This window comes from Acomys minous (genome assembly GCF_964271855.1).
Source record: "Acomys minous genome assembly, chromosome: 8".
NCBI lineage: Eukaryota > Metazoa > Chordata > Mammalia > Rodentia > Muridae > Acomys > Acomys minous.
In genome coordinates, this window is record NC_140489.1 from 83,990,872 (window position 1) to 84,010,491 (window position 19,620).

The following is a 19,620-nucleotide window of genomic DNA, read 5'->3' on the forward strand; positions in this document are numbered from 1 at the left end:
CCTTTGGTTTTTTGAGACAGGGTTTCTCTGTGTAGCCTTGGCTGTCCTGGACTCGCTTTGTAGACAGGCTGGCCTCAAACTCACAGAGATCTACTTACCTCTGCCTTCCAAGTGCTGAGGTGAAAGGCATGCACCACCGTGCCTGGTGGAGCCTTAGCCTTGTAACCATGGCACCACTCTGCCCAGGGAGCTAAAATAAGTCTGTGACCAAATAGAAAGGTTGAGCTGTCTTGAAGTCTCAGTGGCTTTCACATGCAATGATAGGATAGTTCTATCATCATCATCATCATCATCATCATCATCCAATCCCATATGCAGCTATTATGGTAGAGGATCAGGTAGCAAGAAGTCTCCCCTGATGCTTTGGGTCAACTGGGTTTTAAACCAACTCTGTGCTAAATTGCTTTCCCACCCTGGGTTGTGTGAGGACCAACTGTGTGCTTATACACATGTGTTTGTACATACGTATAGCATATATGCTCACACATGTACAAGTGTATTGTATGTTCATGTATATGCTTATATATGGACATGCATGCACACACAGAAACATGTGTTGATTACTATTTGCTAGATTACTATATGCTTGTATATAAGTATGCATATATAAAGTAGCATGTGTTTGTGTGTCCGCATATACTTATGTGTGGTGCATATGTGTATACTATGTATGCATACGTGCATATGTGTGTTCTAGTTGTCTTATTTCTCTTGCTGTGATAAAACATTTTGACCAACAGCAACTTAGAGAAGAAAGGGTTTATTTCAGCATGCAGGTTGCAGTCCATCATTGAGGAAGCCAGGGCAGGACTTCAAAGCAGGAGCCTGGAGGCAGGGACTTTGCAGGAATTCTGTATGTGGGCTTGTTCCTCCACTCACACCCAGGTTAGCTGGATTTCCTGTATAGGCCAGGACCACTTGACTATGGACAGTTCTGCCCATGGCGGGCTGGGCCCTCATGCAGCAATGAGCAAATCAAACCAAGTCCACAGGCCGGTCTGATCAGGCAATTTCAGTTGAGGCTTTCCTGTCAGAGGACTCTAGGTTGTGTCAAATTGACAAAGTGAAGTAGGTCAGTGTGTACATGTTGATGTGTCTATAGCATGCACGTCCATATGTATGTACATTTGTGTCTAATATGCATGTGTTTGTATGTTGTGGGCATGAATGTTTGTGTTGCTCAACTTCAGACCTGACCCCGGCAGATGCTCTGTTCACAGCAGCTGTTCTGATTCTGCTGGGTCAGAGCAGGATTGGGGAAGGGCCAGCGGTGTTCACGGGGAGGCAAGGGCTCCATCTGCCTAGCCCAGCCTGTCTCACAAACGCCTTCTTGTCAGTGTTCGCAGTCTTCTCATGCTTGAGGTGCTATGGACTGGGGCCTAGTGGTCAGGCTGAAGGTCTGGGGTGGAAGGAAATGAGTTGGTAGCCACCCTGACCACCACTGGCCAGTGGCCCTCGCTCACAGCGGTCAGAGTAGGACCCCAGGAGGCCGTGGCTTGTCTTCCTTCCTACAGGCCTGAAAGACCATGAGCCTGCAAATGCACTTCAGCCCTGGCTCTTAGAATTGTGGCTCTCCAGCACCTCCTAAGCCAGTGAGGAGTAGGCATAGGGCACTCTGTGGGTCCCAGTGCAGAGGCAGAGTCCCAGGTAAAGTCCCCTGCCCAACAGCTGAGGAGGGTCTGGAACCCTGATGTAGAGTCAGGTGACATTGGTCAGGGTAGAATCTAGTCATTTGGTACCTGCCTATGATTTATACTTGGCACTCTGGCTTCCTGATACAGTGACTCGGGTTTCAGCAGACATTTAGGACATCATTTGCAGGCAAGAAAACAGGTCTAACAATGATCACAATTTCTCCAAGGGTGTATGAATGTGAAGCTGGAAGTGGTGGCTCACATCTTTAATTGCAGAACTTGGGAGGCACAGGCAGGTAAATACCTCTGATTCAAGGCCAGCGTGGTCTACATAGTGAGTTTGAGGCTAGCCAGAACTCTTGTGAATAGAGACCTGGGACTTGGGTCTGGGTCTGGCTGTGTGTCCTTTATGCTTGGAATCACTGGGCAGTGGCATTCACTGGCTCACTGTGTGATCTGTGTAAATCGCCTCTCTTCTGAAACTTGCTTCTATGCTGGGGCAGAGGATAGCTGGCTCAGTCAGCTTGGGCCACCATGGAGAGCCACAGACTAGGACTTGAACTATGGAGATTTGTTTTATTGGGCACTGGAGGCTGGAAAGTCAAGACCCAGGTGGGACAGGACTGTTTTCCTTGATGGCTTGAAGATGGCCACCCTTTCTTTGTATCCCCATGTGGCCTGTCCTCTGTACGTACTTGGTGTCTTCTCTTGTAATGCCACCAGAGCTGTTGGAGCTCAAGTTCTGCAGAGAAGACCTTCAGCACAGACTTTTCAGATGGACTGCTCAGTTCATCAAAAGATAGAAATGATGGGCTGGGATGTGGTGCAGTTAGTAAAGTGCTTGCCGTGCATGTATGGTGACTGGAGTTTAGCTCCCCTAGAGCCCATGTGAAAAAGTCAGGCACAATGGTACATACGTGTAATCTCAGCACCGAGGTGGCAGAACCTAGCCAACTTGGTAAGCGCCATGCCAGTGAGAGACCTTGTTTTAACAAACACCTGACCTTTGGCCTCCACATGTGCGCACACACAAATGGACACATAGGTTTACACACATCCTGGCAATGAGGATGAGTGACACTGAGCGTAGCAGACCCACGTGAATGTACTGTCCCAGCACAGCATACCAGAAGTGTCTGCATTTGCCCTTTAATGATGGAGAAGGGGCGGACCTAACCTGGGATGGCAGACATCTCACTGCAGCCCCTCACTTGCTCCTTCTGCCTTCAAGGAATAGGTGGCGGTGTAATCTCAGGCAGACTGAATCAAACAGGGTGCAAGCCAGTCCTAGTTGGCTTCGGTGCCCATCAATCACCTGAGACTGTGCTGAAGTGCAGGTGCACATCCACCCGGGGCCCCTGGGGCTGTCTGTGTGGCTTGTCACATGTCCAGACACTTGAGTGATTCTGCCTGTGATGACGGATGACTGTTGCTGGGGACACGTGTGTCCCACCTGCTATGTGCCAGGTGCAGCTCTGGGTGGTGTGCCTATTTCTCCAGCATCCAACGAGGGGCACACTGCCAACCCTGTTTCATAGGTGCAGACACCCCCCCCCCCCAGCACAGGGGCCACTGAGCCAAGCTCTGAGGTGGCAAAGAGCCACAGAGCAGGGCCATCAGGCAGTGGTGGGGGAGGGGAGAAGAGAAACAGCTCGTTTATGCGTATTCTCTCTCAAAATCCTTTACTATAGGATTTTAACCTCCTTTTGAAAAAATGTATTATTTTCTGTGTATAAGTATTTTGCCTGCATGTATATTTATATTCCATGTTCCACATGTGTGCCTGATTCCAGAAGAAGTCATCGGATTCCTTGGAACTGGAATTATATATGGTGGTGAGCTGCAACGTGGGCTCTGGGAACTGAACTCAGGACCTTTAAAAGAGCAACCAGTGCTCTTAATCACTGAGTCATCGCTCCAACCTCTTGTGTTACATACACACACACACACACACACACACACACACACACACACACACACACATATATATATGTTTTTTTTTTGAGACAGGGTCTCATTCTATACCTCTGGTTGCCTTGAAATTCACTATGTAGACCAGGCTGGGCTTGAACTCACAGAGTTGCCTCTGCCTTCCAAGTGCTGGGTTAAAGATGTGAGCCACCACATCCAGCTTACTTTCTTTACTTTTTTGAGGCAGAGTCTCAGGTAGGCCAGGCTGTCCCTGAAATTACTAGTCAAGGATGCCCTTGGACTTCTAGTCTTCTTACACGTATCTCCTAAGTGCTAGGAATACAAGCACGTGCTATCATGGCAGCAAGCGCTCTCCCAACTAAATTGTACCTCAGCTACAGATTCCAGGCTTATGGAGCTGAAAACAAAGGCTCAGGGAGATCAAGCAATTTATACAGGGTTTCTGTGGTCCATAAGGTTAGAGAAGATGTGCAAACTCAGAGCTGCCTCCCTCTTGTCTTCCCAGACCTTGGCATGTCTTAAACCAATGGTATTGATGTCATGTGGGGACTTGATAGCACTGTCTAGCACTCCGGGACCCAAGAGGCCCCCAAAAGGCTGTAAGCTGCTGCCTACCCAGGCCAGCTGGCAGTGTCTGCTCCATACGTACATTCTGCCTCTCTGTGTCCTTCATGTCCTCTGTGCTGACTTGCTGCTGTCGCCACTGTGCCTTGCTTTGCACACTTGCTCTTGGCTCCTATGTACCCCAATGGCAGGGCTTGGCACCTACACTTCTCCAAGGACAGGAGCTGAGTGTGGTGCCAGCTGGTACCAGGAGCCAAGTGTCAGCAACAGCTTTGAATCCCTGCTCCTGTTGGGCTGGGAGTGTTAGTGGTGGGCTGAAGCCAAGTGATCTCTAATCAGTCTCCGGTTGTGGCTGACTTATGACAGTCGGACTCAGGCTGGCCTCTTATTGCACTCAGTCAGTGGACCGAGTTGGACGATAGAGTGCTAATTGATTATTCTGGTAAGGTGAGGATTTTGCAGGAAAGAAAAATCATCCTGGGGCGTTTGTGATGCAGGTGCTTTTCCTCGAGGGTTTAAATTTTTTTTTAATTTTAATTTTTCTTTTTTAACATATACATTTATATTGTTACACATTAACACAATAAACTACGTACAACAAGAAGAACCATAAAACATTCAAGAATTATAAAAATGTTACATTCATAATGTTTGGGCTATTTGAATTTGGCAACCTTGAAGAAAACATCTTCCATATCTTGGAAAGTCTAAAATTCTGAATATAAATCAATATCTATCAAATCTCATCTCTATCAACTTAAAACATCTAACTAGACTTAAAAACATCTTAACCCGTAAACAACTAAGCTTAATTGTAAAACTAAACTATCTGGTTTTCCACTCCATCAGAGACTTAAGAAAGAACAAAAATTAATTACATGAGTAAACTGGAAGTTCAGGTTAGCAGCTTCCAAAATGAAAAAAATGCTCAAACGTTATAGAGAGTTTTTGGTAACTGTTCAGGTAGAAAACTGTCTCTGTGTTTTTTTGTTTTTGTTTTTGTTTTTTTTTCTTCCAGGGATTTTTGAGCCTCTTTATCTTGTCTGCCTGTTGTCTCAGGGACCCGGGCTGCTTCTTCCTTATGTGGCTGGAAGGCTGAGAAGGCAGAGCTCTGGAGTGACTTTTCCTCTGCCACAGCTTTGAACCAGTTAGACATTTCTCAAAGGGAAGCATCCCCACAGGGGACCAGACACCTCTTCCCATCTTCCTCTACACAGCACACAACTGTCTACACAGCACACAACTGTCTACACAGCACACAACTGTCTCCACATGCACAGTCAGGACCTTCAGTCCCACCAGCTTTCTTGCAGCAGGCAACAGATCTCCCAAGGTTTGGGGCACTTAGTGGGAGCTAGCCTTTCCAGGGTAAGATCTTTGGTTTTCATTTTCTAGGATCTGGCTACCTAGACTCTGCCTATATGGAACTGTGGAAAGCCTGGATATTAGAATGGCCCATCTGTCTGTTCTTTATACACAAGAGCACTGCAGTGGGGTGGAGAGCCCTCAGCTGGCCGATGGGCAAGCTGAACCTTAAATTCCCAAACAAACTGTGTGAACTTGGGCCAGACAGGCCGGCTCACTGGCTGGCATGTGGGAAGAGTGGCACTGGACTCGTGCATGTGGGGAGCTGCTATAATCCCACCTCCACTGTGGGGCTTCAGTGGGTCGTTTTGACATGTCCAATCTGTGGCATCCAGGCTTCATGCAGCCAAAGACAGCATCAATTACAGCTCAACACAAAGCTACAAACTTACTTAAACCGAGATAGTTCTGTGATTTCTTTAAAAACTCAATTGCGGGCTGGAGAGATGGCTCAGAGGTTAAGAGCACTGCCCGTTCTTCCAGAGGTCCTGAGTTCAATTCCCAGCAACCACATGGTGGCTCACCATAATGAGATCTGGTGCCCTCTTCTGGCCTGCAGATGTACATGCAGACAGAATACTGTATACATAATAAATAAATAAATAAATAAATAAATAAATAAATAAATAAATAGATCTTTAACAACTCAGTGGCATAGTCTAGAATGAGCTGTGCAAATGTCAGAGGAGTGTTTCAATTTCAAAAGATCCGACATGACTGCTAAGGTCTCCTTTCCTTCCCTGTTCCTTAATTCACACTCAAGGCACTGACTGATGCCCTGCTGGGCCTGCTGCCTGCCCTGGGCTCAGCCTTTCTCCCTTCTGAACGCCCTCCACCTGACCCTCGGGGGGCTTCATGGAGTTGCTGCCCAGCCTGCCCTCACCTTTTCTGGTTCCCTCTGTTCCTCTAGATTCCGTCTTTACTGGTGGCACGCCTTCTCTGCCTCCATCTCACCTTTCTTCCTGCTTGTCTCTAGGATACTGGAGCCCAGTGCCCTCTGGCTTTCCTGGCTTTAGGATGGCTCACTCTGCACCTGGGTACCCAAGGCCAAAAGCCTTAACCTCACCTCACCTTTCCATCGATGAATTGCTGTCAACTCCCAGACCTCTGCCAGTTAGGAAGCTTCTTTTCAGTCTCCTAGATGCTGTCTGACCAGCCACCAGCTGTCCTCTGTGCCTGCCTTGCCCACTTCTCAAGCAGGAATCTGCTCTCTCCCTCTTCTCTTCCTGCCTCTCCAGTGACTCCCACTGGATGCACTGTGCCCTCTCAAACGCCCTCAACCTCCAGCTATGTCAGGGCTCCTTGCCTGGTCCATCTTTCCACTCTCCTCTCCCACAGTTGTATCTCGCCCATGAGTGGCAATTGGCAGTTTGTCCCCTGCATCCTCAGATCATACTCTGTACCCTGCTGGACCAGTGGCTTGTTCTGCCCTTCCACCCACAGCAATTCCCCTAGTACCAGGAAAGTAGAATGGTTTTCAAATCATCAGATCATGGCTTTTGACCTGGTTCTGATGGGCTTTCAGACTCTAACTTGGTCAAGCCACTTAGTCCTAGAGCTGCCTCTGTGCAGCTGATCAGTTTTAGAAGCAGTAAAGGAAAATATGTGCACTTGAATGTGCTTTGTAAGCAAGCACTTTGCTCTCATGCTCTTTGCGTGGATGGTGTGTTTTCTGATCAGCTGTGGCTCACTGGAGTCCTCTGGACTCCAGCTGTTCTGCACGGAGGAAACATTCTACTCACTCAAACACTGGGGGGCCCTTTGGGAACTGTTGTGCTAGGAGATGCCTTATCAGCACACTATGGAGTCTTCCCTCCTGTCTGTCTTGAGAGCTATCTACATGGAATTTCCATTTGTCTCTCTCTGACCCCAGGGCAACAGAAGATCAAAAGAGCACGGAATTTCCATTTGTCTCTCTCTGACCCTGGGACAACATAAGATCAAAAGATCATGGCACCCTAACTACACATGAGCCTGTCCACAGTGAAATTGGTGCCTGTCCCTTCGCCAGGGCTTCCCTGTGTGCATGCTTGCTTTCTACTTGTGCTTTGGTGTCTCATCACTGGGTTTCCCAAAAAATTACCAGGAGTATCACCAAGGGAGCAAGGACACCCAGGGAAGGATGTGGCATGGAGAGATGTCTTCTGCTTTGATTTGTTATTGATCTGGGAAAGGACAGCTGGCCTCAGCTTTATTCCAGTGATCAATGTTCCCTGGGGTCAAGTAAGGACAACCACTGCTCCATCTTGTAGGGATGAGAGATAGGAGAAGGGCTGGAGGCTTCATAAGGCATGCAGAGAGCATTGTGAGTGCATCTCCCTGTGCCATCTGTTTCCAGCAGAGCCACCTCCAAATGCAGCCAGAGGGGATGCCGAGGGTTTTGCTGTTCCCAAGAGCATTCATATGTATCTGTATTTCTGAGTGATGATTTTGGTTCAGGTTTGAGAACAAGCTTGAGGGACACCGTAGAGCTACGGTACAGCTCAGAGACCTGCCCTTCCTTATCCAGGCTCAGAGGAGAGCTGCCCTTGACTGAGTGACTCAGGAGTGCTGGACTGTCTGCCTCCCTTTGACACCCTGAGTGACTAATATCATCCTTTGGAGACAAAGCCAGTGGGCTACCTATGTGGAGTCATCCTGTGACAGTCATATATGTGTCCCCAAAGAGCTGTACTTTATTCAGTCTCTCCTTGTGTGCATGTGTGCACATGTGTGATGGTGAGGAGGGGGCACACCAGATCACTGTGCATCAATCAACTTTGTCCTTATTGTTTTCTACAGGAGACATGGGGGACAAAGGACAGAAAGGCACTGTGGGCCGTCATGGAAAAATTGGTCCCATTGGCACTAAAGGTATTTGTGACATACGTCTCACCCTATATTCCTTGTTAGGCTCATGGTGTCTGAGAACAGCCACTGACTGTGCCTCTTAGCCTGGAGCTCGTGTTTCATGTGTCACCCTGTTAAACTCTGCTGCAGTATTCTTGCTCTAGGGATACCAAAGGAATTTCTGTGAGCATCTGGGTGGGTGGAGTCATTTATGGAGCATTTAACCTCCTAGATGCAGGATCCAGATCCCGAATCTTCAGCTACCCCTTCCTTAACAAGCATGATGACCTGATGAGAGACTTGCTGCGTCAGGACAGGCTGTGTTATGAATTTACCCCTCACCACCGAGTTCATTTTCCCAGTCTTCTGAGACTGTGGAACAATTCTCAGCCTGAACAGGGTGCAGGGTGGCACCAGCAAATCTGAGAATGGAAACTCCAGTGTTAAGCAGCACTCGACTCTGAATGTGACTTGTGCAACTTTGGCAGGTTAGGACTTCTTCCCTGTGTCCAGGACATCAGGTGCAAGGCAGCTAAGGGATGTCTGAATACTGTGTTGTCCTGTTTTATGTTCTCTCTGCTCAGGATTCAGTCAACAGATATGTTCTGAGCACCTGGACCTAGGGGGACACAGTGGTCGTGTGGCTTTCTGTGTGACCTCGCTGAGGTCTCCCTGAGGACCTGTTGTGTGTTGGCCATGATGTGACTGAACTTGGCCACTGAACTTAGCCAATGGCTGGAAAAGAGCCGTGCCAGTGATCAGAGGCAAGAAAGGAATTTTGCCATGGTCTTCCCAGCTCTGTCTCATGGGTTCTTGTACCGGAGCAGGTTGAGTCTTGGCCCTGAGATGTCTTGGCTTGAAGTCTGAGCTGTGAGCTGGTTTGGGTGGTTTGTTCTGACCCACACCACGACCCCGAGGCAGCCCTGTGCTGTCCTTTCAAAAAACAGACCATTGGCTGGGAGTATTGGGGAGGTGAGCACTGGGCATTCTTCTCCAGGAAGAACCTGCTGTCAGACAGCATCCAGATAAGCACAGAGTGATGAGGGGCATCTTCATGATGAGAAGGGAGTGTTGAGGGACATGCAGACTATAAAACCTTTAGAGAAATCAGATGAAGTCTCGATCTCATAAAAGCTGCTGCTATTTCAACCGTCCCAGCTGCACAGTTCAGTGGCACCAAGACATCCACAATGTGATGCGACCATGCCCATTGTTTCCAAAAACTCTGTACCGCCCCACAGAGATGCTGCACCACCAAGCACTAACTCCCTCCTCCCCTCCCCAGCTCTGACAACCCAGAGTCTGCTTTTTGCCTCTGTGTATTTGCCCATCCTACATATCATACGAGGAGATCTGGCCTTTGTGGCTGTCTTGTTTCCCTTAGTACAATGCTCTCAGAATTCATCATGTAGCAGCTGTCAAAATTCCCTTAGTTTAAGGCTGAGCGATACCTATTTCACAGATAAACCATGCTTTGTTTATCTAAGGATTGTGAGAACTCCTTCCCCGGGGAGACATTAGTGATGCCTTCTCTTCCTCCTAAGGTCCCCACAGCAAACCAACGTGCCATCCCACCCAAGTTCAACCCAGAGAACAAATGGAGTTATTGGGTTTACTCACAGAGCACAGGCAAGGGGTTTCTTACAGAACTGTGGGAGACCCCACAGCAGTGACACTAGAAAGTTACATTTGCTGAGCCCCCCACCCCACCACCTTCAATGGAAAGTTAACCTTTCCGAGCCTACATGCTCTGGTACCTCTGAGACCTCAAGACTCCAAGGCTCCATTGGAGTTCTTGCTCTGATGGTCCTCAGGGAAGAATTGCATGTAACTGGCTGGCAGGAGGGGCTGGAGCCTCAGGTGAGGAGCCAGTGACCCTCCCCACTTCCCCGTTAGTCACCAGCTGAGGGAATTTTGCAAGTAGGAAACAAGTGGTATGACGGAGACAGTGGGTGATTTGCTCAGAAGACTGGGTTCTACATGATGATCTCCCAGTCTGTGGACGTTCAGGGCATCTGTGCACATTGGGTGCTGTGGACAGTGCTGCAGTGAGTGAGGTGAAGACGGAGGGAGTGTGTATTTTTTTTTTTCTATACAATATGTGTGTGTGCTGAGCAGATCTCCAAGTCTCCTGTGGAGACCAGGCCCACGCTTGTTTGGCTTTGGTTATTTGGTTGATTCTGTCCCCAGGGCTGTCCTGTGGGGTCCTGGTCAGGCTGAGGTTCTGATGGTCTTCAAGCCCCTGACACAAGAATGAGCTGCGCAGGGGCTACTGAGATGCTTTCCTCCTCATGTGAATGGACTGTGAATGTGCAGGTGTGGACCTCACAGCCCTTCACAGAGATGGTTCTGTCCTTAGACAAGAGGGGCAGTGCATTAGGAATTCTAAAATGTGTATTGAGGAAATTGAAGGCAAGGGATTAAAAGGCTTGGTGTGGTGGTGCACGCCTTTAATCCCAGCACTAGGAAGGTAGAGGCAGGTGGATCTCTATGTGTTCAAGGCCAGCCTGGTTTACAAAGTGATTCCAGGACAGCCAAGGCTACACACAGAAACCCTGTCTTGAAAAAAACAAAAACAAAAACAAAAACAAAAAACAATAAAGAAAAACTATATATATCTGGGTGTGGTGGTGCACACCTTTAATCCTAGTACTTGTGAGGCAGAGGCAGGTGGATCTCTATGAGTTCGAGGCTAGCCTGGTCTACGAAGAGTGTCTAGGACATCCAGGGCTATTACACAGAGAATCCCTGTCTAGAAAAACCAGAAGAAGAAGAAGAAGGAGGAGGAGGAGGAGGAAGAGGAGGAGGAGAAGAGAAGAAGAAGAAGAAGAAGAAGAAGAAGAAGAAGAAGAAGAAGAAGAAGAAGAAGAAGAAGAAGAAGAAGAAGAAGGCTTGCCTTGACTAGCAGGAGGTTAGGCAGGTGCTGGTGTTTGGGCCCTTCTGTGACACTACATTACCTGAAGTAGATCCAGAGGAATTTGGGTTATAGTTTGGGATTATCACTGCTGTGTGTTCTTCCTGGGTCTGCTAAGCAATGAATGCTGCCTGTAAGCATTCCCTGAGGGGCACTATGCTTCTCAGTGCTGACTCTGAGTATGCCATTGGACGCTTCCCCAAAGCACGCAGAATGCAAATGTCCATGTTTGTGAAAAGCCTGTCAACAGAACACGGGGATGGGAGTGATGGGGATGGAACCCAGAGCCTCGTACACACTGCACACGTCTACACTGAACTACATCCTCAGCTTCAACAAATAAGATTTTTAACTTGACACATTCTAATTCAAGGGACATCTCCTGTTCAAATGCTAACTTTTTTTTCTCCACCCAGGTGAAAAAGGAGATTCTGGTGACATCGGCCCCCCTGGTCCCAGTGGAGAACCTGGTATGGCATAAAGAACCAGACATTTTAAACAAAATCTATTAAATTTGTATTTTAAAAATATAAACAGTGGGGCTGGAATGATGGTCCAGAGGTTAAGAGCACTAGGTGCTCTTCCAGAGGACCTGGGTTCAATTCTTAGCAACCACTAAGCAGCTTACAACAGTTTGTAACTCCAGTTCCAGGGTATCAGATGTCCTCTTCTGGGCTCTGAGTCACTGTAGACACACACATGGTGCACAGACATACATGTAGGCAAAACACCCCATGCATAAAATTAAACAGCTTTAAGTAATGATAATAAAAAATAAAAATAAAAAAGCTACATGTGGCTACATGAAGTGCAGTATCTGCAGTATCTCATAACGTGGGGATGGAGTGCATGCATGTATTTCTAGCAGTCATCAGGTGAAGGCAGGGGATCAGAAGTTCAAGGTCATCCTTGGCTACAGGGCTGTGCCACAAGACACCCTGTCTCCACAAGCCAAACAATAAAGACGACATTGCTAATGAGGGTAAGGTGTCCATGCTCCTGTTGTGTACAACCCTAGTGTCACTGGGACACACACATGCACACACATGCATGCACATGCACAAACACATGCACACGCATGCATGCACATGCACAAACACATGCACACGCAGACATGATGTTGGAAGGAGGAAGTAGATCAGTGGGAGTAGTAGTGGACAAGAGAAGGTGAACATGATCAAGATACATTACATACAAGTATAAAAATGTCTCAGTGGGGTTGGAGAGAAGGCTCAGCAGTTAAGAGCTCTGACTGCTTTTCCAGAGGACCTGGGTTCAATTCCCAGTACCCACATGGCAGTTCACAACTGTTTGCAACTCCAGGATCCAACACCCTCACACAGATATATAGGCAAGCAAAAACATCAATGCACATAAAATAAAAATAAATAAATAAAGTCAAAGTGAAGCCTGTTATTGTGTATAATTAATACATGGTAATGAAACCATCTAAGAACCATGAACTGAAACTGCAGTGAGCAGGAAAGCAGGGAGCCCAAGTAGCTGATAGCTTTTTGTCAGGCTGTCCCTGCTGTGGGATAGTCCAGTCTCTGTTGTCACCTTCTCAGGATCGTAGTCAGTCTGCAAGGCATCACTCTGTCTGTATAGTAGGCTCTATAGACACTCATTTCTTGATTCTTCTTTCAGTAGCATATGTATCTGGTGTGTGTGTACCCTTCTTTTCCAAGGCCAGTCCCCTACATAACAGGCTGCTTCCCGCAGGCATCCCGTGTGAGTGCAGCCAGCTGAGGAAGGCTATTGGGGAGATGGACAACCAGGTCACTCAACTGACAACTGAGCTAAAATTCATAAAAAATGGTACGTTGGACTGAGGCCTTCCCCCTCCCTCTTGCCCCTCCCCTTTCTCCCTGAAACTGGAGAGCAGTGGCTTCCATGCGCTGCTCAGCGCCCACCGCTGCCGCCGCCGTGTGCCTGTGGCCCTGGTGGTGTGGTGGAGTGCGTTGAGTTTGTTTATAGAAATGCAAGTGCTGGCCTTTCAGCACTGCCCTCCCCTGCAGCTGTTGCTGGTGTGCGCGAGACCGAGAGCAAGATCTACCTGCTGGTAAAGGAGGAGAAGCGGTATGCGGATGCCCAGCTGTCCTGCCAAGGCCGGGGAGGCACACTGAGCATGCCCAAAGACGAAGCAGCCAATGGCCTGATGGCTTCGTACCTGGCACAGGCCGGCCTGGCCCGCGTCTTCATTGGCATCAATGACTTGGAGAGAGAAGGTGCCTTCGTGTACTCGGACCGCTCCCCGATGCAGACCTTCAACAAATGGCGCAGCGGAGAGCCCAACAATGCCTATGACGAGGAGGACTGTGTAGAGATGGTGGCCTCAGGTGGCTGGAATGACGTGGCCTGCCACATTACCATGTACTTCATGTGCGAGTTTGACAAAGAGAACGTGTGAGTGCTGACAGGCAGTAGCTCAGGGGAGACAGCCAGTTGAACCCCACCTTTTATAGACACCAGCAGCCACAAGCTACCCCCGAGCACCAATAGCCACGTCCGCTGGCTCCTTTCCACATGGGAGTGCAGAGCCTTGTTGACAGAAGGGCTGTTTGAGCCGTGGGAGGGGAGAAACCTTGTTTCCCGGTGCTGTTCTGAATAGGTGAAGTGTTGTTATCGCCTGTGTGGAGCCGAGACGTTCTTTATCAATCGCCACTCAGAAGGGCACTGCGAAGCTCTTACCTTGGTGCAGCTGCAAAACTCAGTGAAGGCTGCAGTAGCTGTGTGCACAGTGGCCGTGAGGGCAGGAGCTGCCGCTGGCCCTTTAAACTGCACAACAAGCGCTCATGTGGTGGTGACCGCTAACGCTGTAGGTTATTCTATCACATAGGTTCCTTTTTACTATTATCCAGGTAGGAACACTGTTGCCCCGCTACAAGCCCATATTTCAGGAATACAAATAAATCCTCTGAATTTTTCTATGGAACGTGTGGTGCTCTTTGTTCTAACTTCCTCAGTAGCTGGGTTATCTGTTGCTGTGGACTGAGCAAATCACCCTGAAATATGGTGACCTGGGGTCTTTATTACAGCAAGGTGTCTGTAGGCCAAGGATTCACATGAGGCTCAGCAGCTCTGTCGCAGTGAGAGCTGGGTTAATCACCATTGATTTGGTGGGGTTTCACTCCTCTCAGGCTTTAGACTGGAGAGCCTTGGCTTCTCACTGGCTGGTGGGGAGCGGAGGCCACCACAGTCCTTGTTAGGTGCAGGCCCTCCATCTTCCCCTCCCCCTGCTAAGGCACATCTCAACATGGCAGTCGTTGTGGTCCTGTCATCAGAGCAGTGAGAGGAAGGCTCAGAGGGAGCCCTGGGGAGCAAAGGCACACCCTTTATAACCAGGCCTTGGGGCACAGCCCAGTGTTCGGCTTATTATAACAAGCTGCAGCCCACACAAGGGAACACTAGAGACTGGAGCTCTGGGGAGCTTGCAGTAAAAACCTTCCACCTTCCCCATTTTTGTATGTCTGAATCTTAAGTAAAAAAAAATTAACTTCCCAAAAATATATCGTCACATGCAAACCCACTTGGGACTGGGAAGAGAGAGAGAGAGAGAGAGAGAGAGAGAGAGAGAGAGAGAGAGAGAGAGAGAGAGAGAGAGAGAGAGAGAGAATAAATTATGGTGACACCTTCCTGGGGGGAAACTTGTCTTTCTGTGTGTCTTTCTAGGGAGGTCTGGACTGCTCTATGCTCTGGATAATTTTCTTTTATTGGTGTGTAGGGAGGTGGGTGAGTGGGTGGGTAACTTCCTAGACAGCAAACCCAGGCTTTACACAGGCTATACCCCGGCCTTAGACTGCTGCATGGAGGATGTTTGTACAGTGAGCTACTTTGGAAGGTGAAATCGGTGCTTCCCTTGTATACTACCCTGTCTAACAGCCTCAGAAGAAAGACGGTGTGATGCTGGGAGCCGGTGAGGTGAGCATGTTCCCACTGGACAGTGTCCCAAAGGAGAGCTCTACCTCTCGGGGTAAGGGTAGGTGTGCTGTTGCTCGTTACAATGGGTCCAGGTCCCTAGAGTCAATCCTTCTTCTGTATCTTATCTGCTGTGAGGGCTAATGTCACATGGTTTACTTGAGTTCTGTATGGACAGAGTGCCTGTGAGCAATGGAGTCCTTTGTCTCCAGGAGTCTTGTGGTTCCTGTCAGTATCCATGATCCTAGGAAGGCAGACATGTTGGCTTGGAAGGGGGTACCTCAGACTTTCACAATTTTTATCTATCTATCTATCTATCTATCTATCTATCTATCTATCTATCTATCTATCAATCTATCACATCCTGACCATACTTTCCTCTCTCTCCTCTCCTCCCAGTTCCTCCCTGTCACTTCCCCTCTTTTCCCACCCCATCTACTCCTCTTCTCTCTTCAGAAAAGGGTAGCCCCGCCCCCCAGGTATCAACCAGCCGTGGCATGCCAAGTTACAGTAAGACTGGTCACTTCCTCTCCTACTAAGGCTGGCTGGGGTAACCAGGTAGGAGAGGAAAGGGTTCCAAAAACAGGCAACTGAGTCAGAGACAGCCCTGCTCCTGCTGTTAGGAGTCCCACGAGAAGACCAAGCTACACACTTTAACATGTGTGCAGAGGGCTTAGGTCAGCCCCATGCAGGCTCCCTGGTTGGCGGTTCAGTCTCTGTGAGCCCCTAGGGACCCAGGTTAGTTGGTTCTGTTTCAGAGTTTTTCCACGTTAGTTTCTTGAAACTTCTTTGGAGGCTTATTCAGGCTCCATGGTATTGCACAGCACTGTCCTCTGAGTAGAACAAACTGCATCTTCATAAATCTAATATCTGAATGCAAAAGCCGTCATAGCTAGACTGTTGACGTTGCCGCATAGCAGGAGTGGGTGTGGAGGGTGATCGGCCAGAGCACCCAGCCGCTTCTGTCTGGCCAGTTGTATGCAGTTCTGTCCTAACCGCAGGTTGTTTTGGGATCCCAGGGAAGAGCTAGACTATGTGGATGGGGGCTAGGAGAAGAGTGTTCCACCATCCACGCTGGGTGCACACCTTCCGGTTTGCCTGGTTTTGGGTCACCTACACTCCTGAACACAACCCCTCATTCATGTTTTGTAAATAAATTTATTAAAGTCATTAGTTCCCCAGCATGAACTTGGGTGGAGCTGAACTTTGCCTTGCCACTGGGACCCTAGATGAGGGGCATAGGCATGCCCTAGCTTCCCACCAGGGAGAAAATTCCTGTAACACATGAGCTGAGAGGCACCTGGTTTGTTTGGGAGAGGAGAGTCCCTGCCTTTGTAAGTGGGACAGCAGAACAAAGCAAGAGGTGCACAGAAATGCGCACCTGAGCCCCTGCCTCAGGTGTCAGAAGTCACCGGGTCTGTTGCCACTGCTTCTGTCCAGCCTCTGAATTGGAGAGGCCTGCCTTTCTTGTTGCCGGCCCCTCCTTTTGGTGCCACTCCCGGCGTTCTGTTCATCTGTGTGTCTGTCACTCAGCGTTTCTTACCTGCGGGTTCTGGCTCTGGTAGGCCTGGCTGTTCAGCATCACAGCTTCATCCTTTCAGAGTGAGCCCTGACCTGGGGGATGATGCCAGGCCTGCGGCACGGTGCTCTAGGCCAAGCCCACAAAGATTTCAGTCTTGATCTGGCATAGCTGAGGCTGTGGCCATTATCCCAAAAGAAGCAGAGTCATCCCTCTCACCCCCACGCCAATCCTCTGCTTCTTGGAGTGTCCTTCAGAAAAGACAAAGGTAGGCAGCTTGCGTGACCACCTCTGAGCATGTGTGTGCACATTTTTAAAAAGAGGTTTATTTATTATTTATACGGTATTCGGCCGGCATGTGAGCCAGCAGGCCGGAAGAGGACATCAGACCTCATTATAGATGGTTATAGGTCATCATGCAGCTGCCAGAAATTGGACTCAGGACCTTTGGAAGAACAGCCAGTGCTCTTAACCACTGAGCCATCTCTCCAGCCCCCACATGTGTACATTTTGATTACATATTAGAAGGAAAAGTGGAAGCCCCCTCTGGTCTCTGAATCTACTTTGTTCCATGTGTGGCTTGTCTCTCATCAGTCACTTGGTTGCCATCACCAAATACTTGACAAGAAGGCACTCAAAAGAGGAGGCATATGCTTTGCCTCACAGTTTGATATGGTACAGCCCATCATACAGGGAAGGCACGGTGGCAGGAGTGTAAGGCGACGACTCACTTTGTGAGAGCAGACAGGGTGGGGGCCTGCCCCCAGCTATGCACTTGCTCCTAATGGCACCCTCCACAGAGCGCATTGTCTGGGGATCAAGTTTAAGCACATGGCCCGGATTTGAATCTCAGCACGCACACTGCAGTTCACAGCTGTTTGTGATGCCAGTTCCAGGAGATCCGACACTCTCTTCTGGCCTCCTTCAAATGCACCAGCCATGCGCACGGTGCACATATATAAACAAAACATTCATCCACCTAAAATAAAAATAAAACACAAAAGGATCCCTGCACGACGGATCATGAGAGGCATCCCTTTTCTCTTGGCCTTTTCATCAACACAATGCCATCTTGCTATCTCACATAAAAGGTAGAGACCTGCCATGTTGTGGCTACACTGAGGGTTGACATCCTCCATTAGGCTTCGGGGACCCCCTGGGTTTCTCCCAGATAGCTTACACACACACCATTTCCACAGGTTTGTGCTACGGCTCCTCATCATGGGGAGATGTTGGACATTACCTGAAGGAGAAGCCAACCAGGAAGTTGAATTCCACAGCTGTGATTTGGCTTGGCAGCTCTCCACTCAAGCCTGGTAGCTCTCTGCAGGTGAGACTAGAGTGGGTCTGCTGAAGAGGAATTAGCAAGCTAGGAACTCAGGGTGGGGATGTCAGGGAGCGTTTATGGATGTCTGCCTCTCAGCAGCATCTGGGGGAGAAAAAGCATGGTTCTCTATTTCTCCTCTTAGGTGCAGGGGTGGCTGGACTGCCTTCTGCCTGCTGAGTGACTTCTTGACGCTCACTCCAGTCAAATGGGAAAGAGATTCTGCCCGGGTTTAGTTCAGCATTCACAGTGTGTGAGCCTGCTCTGCTCGAGGTTGAGGTGGGGGACAGGAGTGTTTTCTGACCTGGATGACTGACTCCGGAGAGCACAAAGGAGGTGTCTGCATCAGGCATGTGAGCCATTTCTCTGCTCAGCAGCAGGCTCTGCTGCCCATGAAATGTGCCCCCTGCTGCCTGGAGAGTCCTTTTCATCCTGTGCTGTGGGATCTGTGCTTACCACCCCCTTCCCTCCCCACGTCCCCTCTCCAACACGAACCCCTTGTCCTCCTGGAATCAAAAGCTATGTGCTCACAGTGACTGGCCCAGCTATATCCCGAGCTGGGCCAAGCCTTTTACACACGGTGGGAACTTGAATTAGTTAACCTCTTTAGGCCTAGGATTCCTCCTCATTCCAGGGAGGGACAGTGCAGATGGAGGACCCAGCATGACTGAGTACTGAGTACTTAGCACCATGGGCATGTGGAGCCCCCACCGAGAGGCAGTGATGATGATAACCGGGTACAGTCTTGCCTTGTCATGGGTATGCAGCGGTGTCTAGGACAGTGGTTCTCAACCCATGGGTTGCGACCCCCCCCCTTGGGCTGCATATCAGATATTTATGTCACAGCTATGAAGTAGCAACAGAGTAACATTATGGTTGTGTGTGTGTGGGGGGGTCACCACAACATGAGGAACTGTGTTAAAGGGTCACAGCATCAGGAAGGTTGAGAACCCCTGGTCTAGGATGTCTTACAAGCTTACTCTTACATCTGTAGGCCAGCAGTCACATCTTTACCTAACTGGTACAGAGAGGGTGGATCACAGCTCTGCTCTATACGCTGCCTCCTGCCTCCCACCTCATGGAAGGTTAGAAGCACTAGGTGCCTTGTAGTTCCTTCTGTTAAGCTCCATTAAGGCAAATTTGTGTTAATATAAAACATGGCGATGGCGTTCTAGCCATTATTTGTACCTGGTAACGGACATTTTCATTAGGATGACTGTTCTGAAGCAAATCAGACTGGGTACAAACACCTAAGCGCAGAGCCACACTTCCGTCCTGAATTTCCTTCCAGAGGCTCAGGAGGGAACCTCAGTTCAGACTGGGCGGTGGGTGGGGGCGGGGCTGGCTGTGCAGCGGGGCTGTGGCGGCTCAGGCGAGAGCTGAGATTCATTAGGTGCCGCAGTGAGGCGTGACCGAAAAGCTGGCGTGGGTGTCCTCTTTAGAATCCTCTGTGGAGCACAGGCTGAGATGGATAAACAGAGAGACAGCCTCGGGCCGTGGGTCACGGGTGTCAATCCATGGTGCCATACTGCCACCTAGTGGGAAAGATGGAGGAAGCCAGAGAGGTTTGCACAACTGGAGGAGTGCTGGGGCACTAGCAAGTATTTTCTGACCTGGCCCC

At 49.2% G+C, this 19,620-nt stretch overlaps 1 protein-coding gene across 3 annotated transcripts in view; it reads left to right on the forward strand.

Moving 5' to 3' along the window:
• The window catches only part of COLEC11 (collectin subfamily member 11), a 39,350-nt gene extending 25,177 nt beyond the window's left edge, over positions 1 to 14,173 (forward strand). For 2 of the 3 annotated variants that reach the window (XM_084793611.1, XM_084793612.1), the window contains 4 exons: positions 8,277 to 8,348; positions 11,655 to 11,708; positions 12,961 to 13,056; positions 13,257 to 14,173. In XM_084793611.1, the coding sequence (XP_084649737.1) occupies positions 8,277 to 8,348; positions 11,655 to 11,708; positions 12,961 to 13,056; positions 13,257 to 13,648 (614 nt within the window). In that variant the 3' untranslated portion in view covers positions 13,649 to 14,173. Of the gene's footprint in view, positions 1 to 8,276; positions 8,349 to 11,654; positions 11,709 to 12,960; positions 13,057 to 13,238 lie in introns of all 3 variants that reach the window. The other variant, XM_084793610.1, reaches the window with a different exon arrangement.
• Positions 14,174 to 19,620: the final 5,447 nt, after the last annotated feature.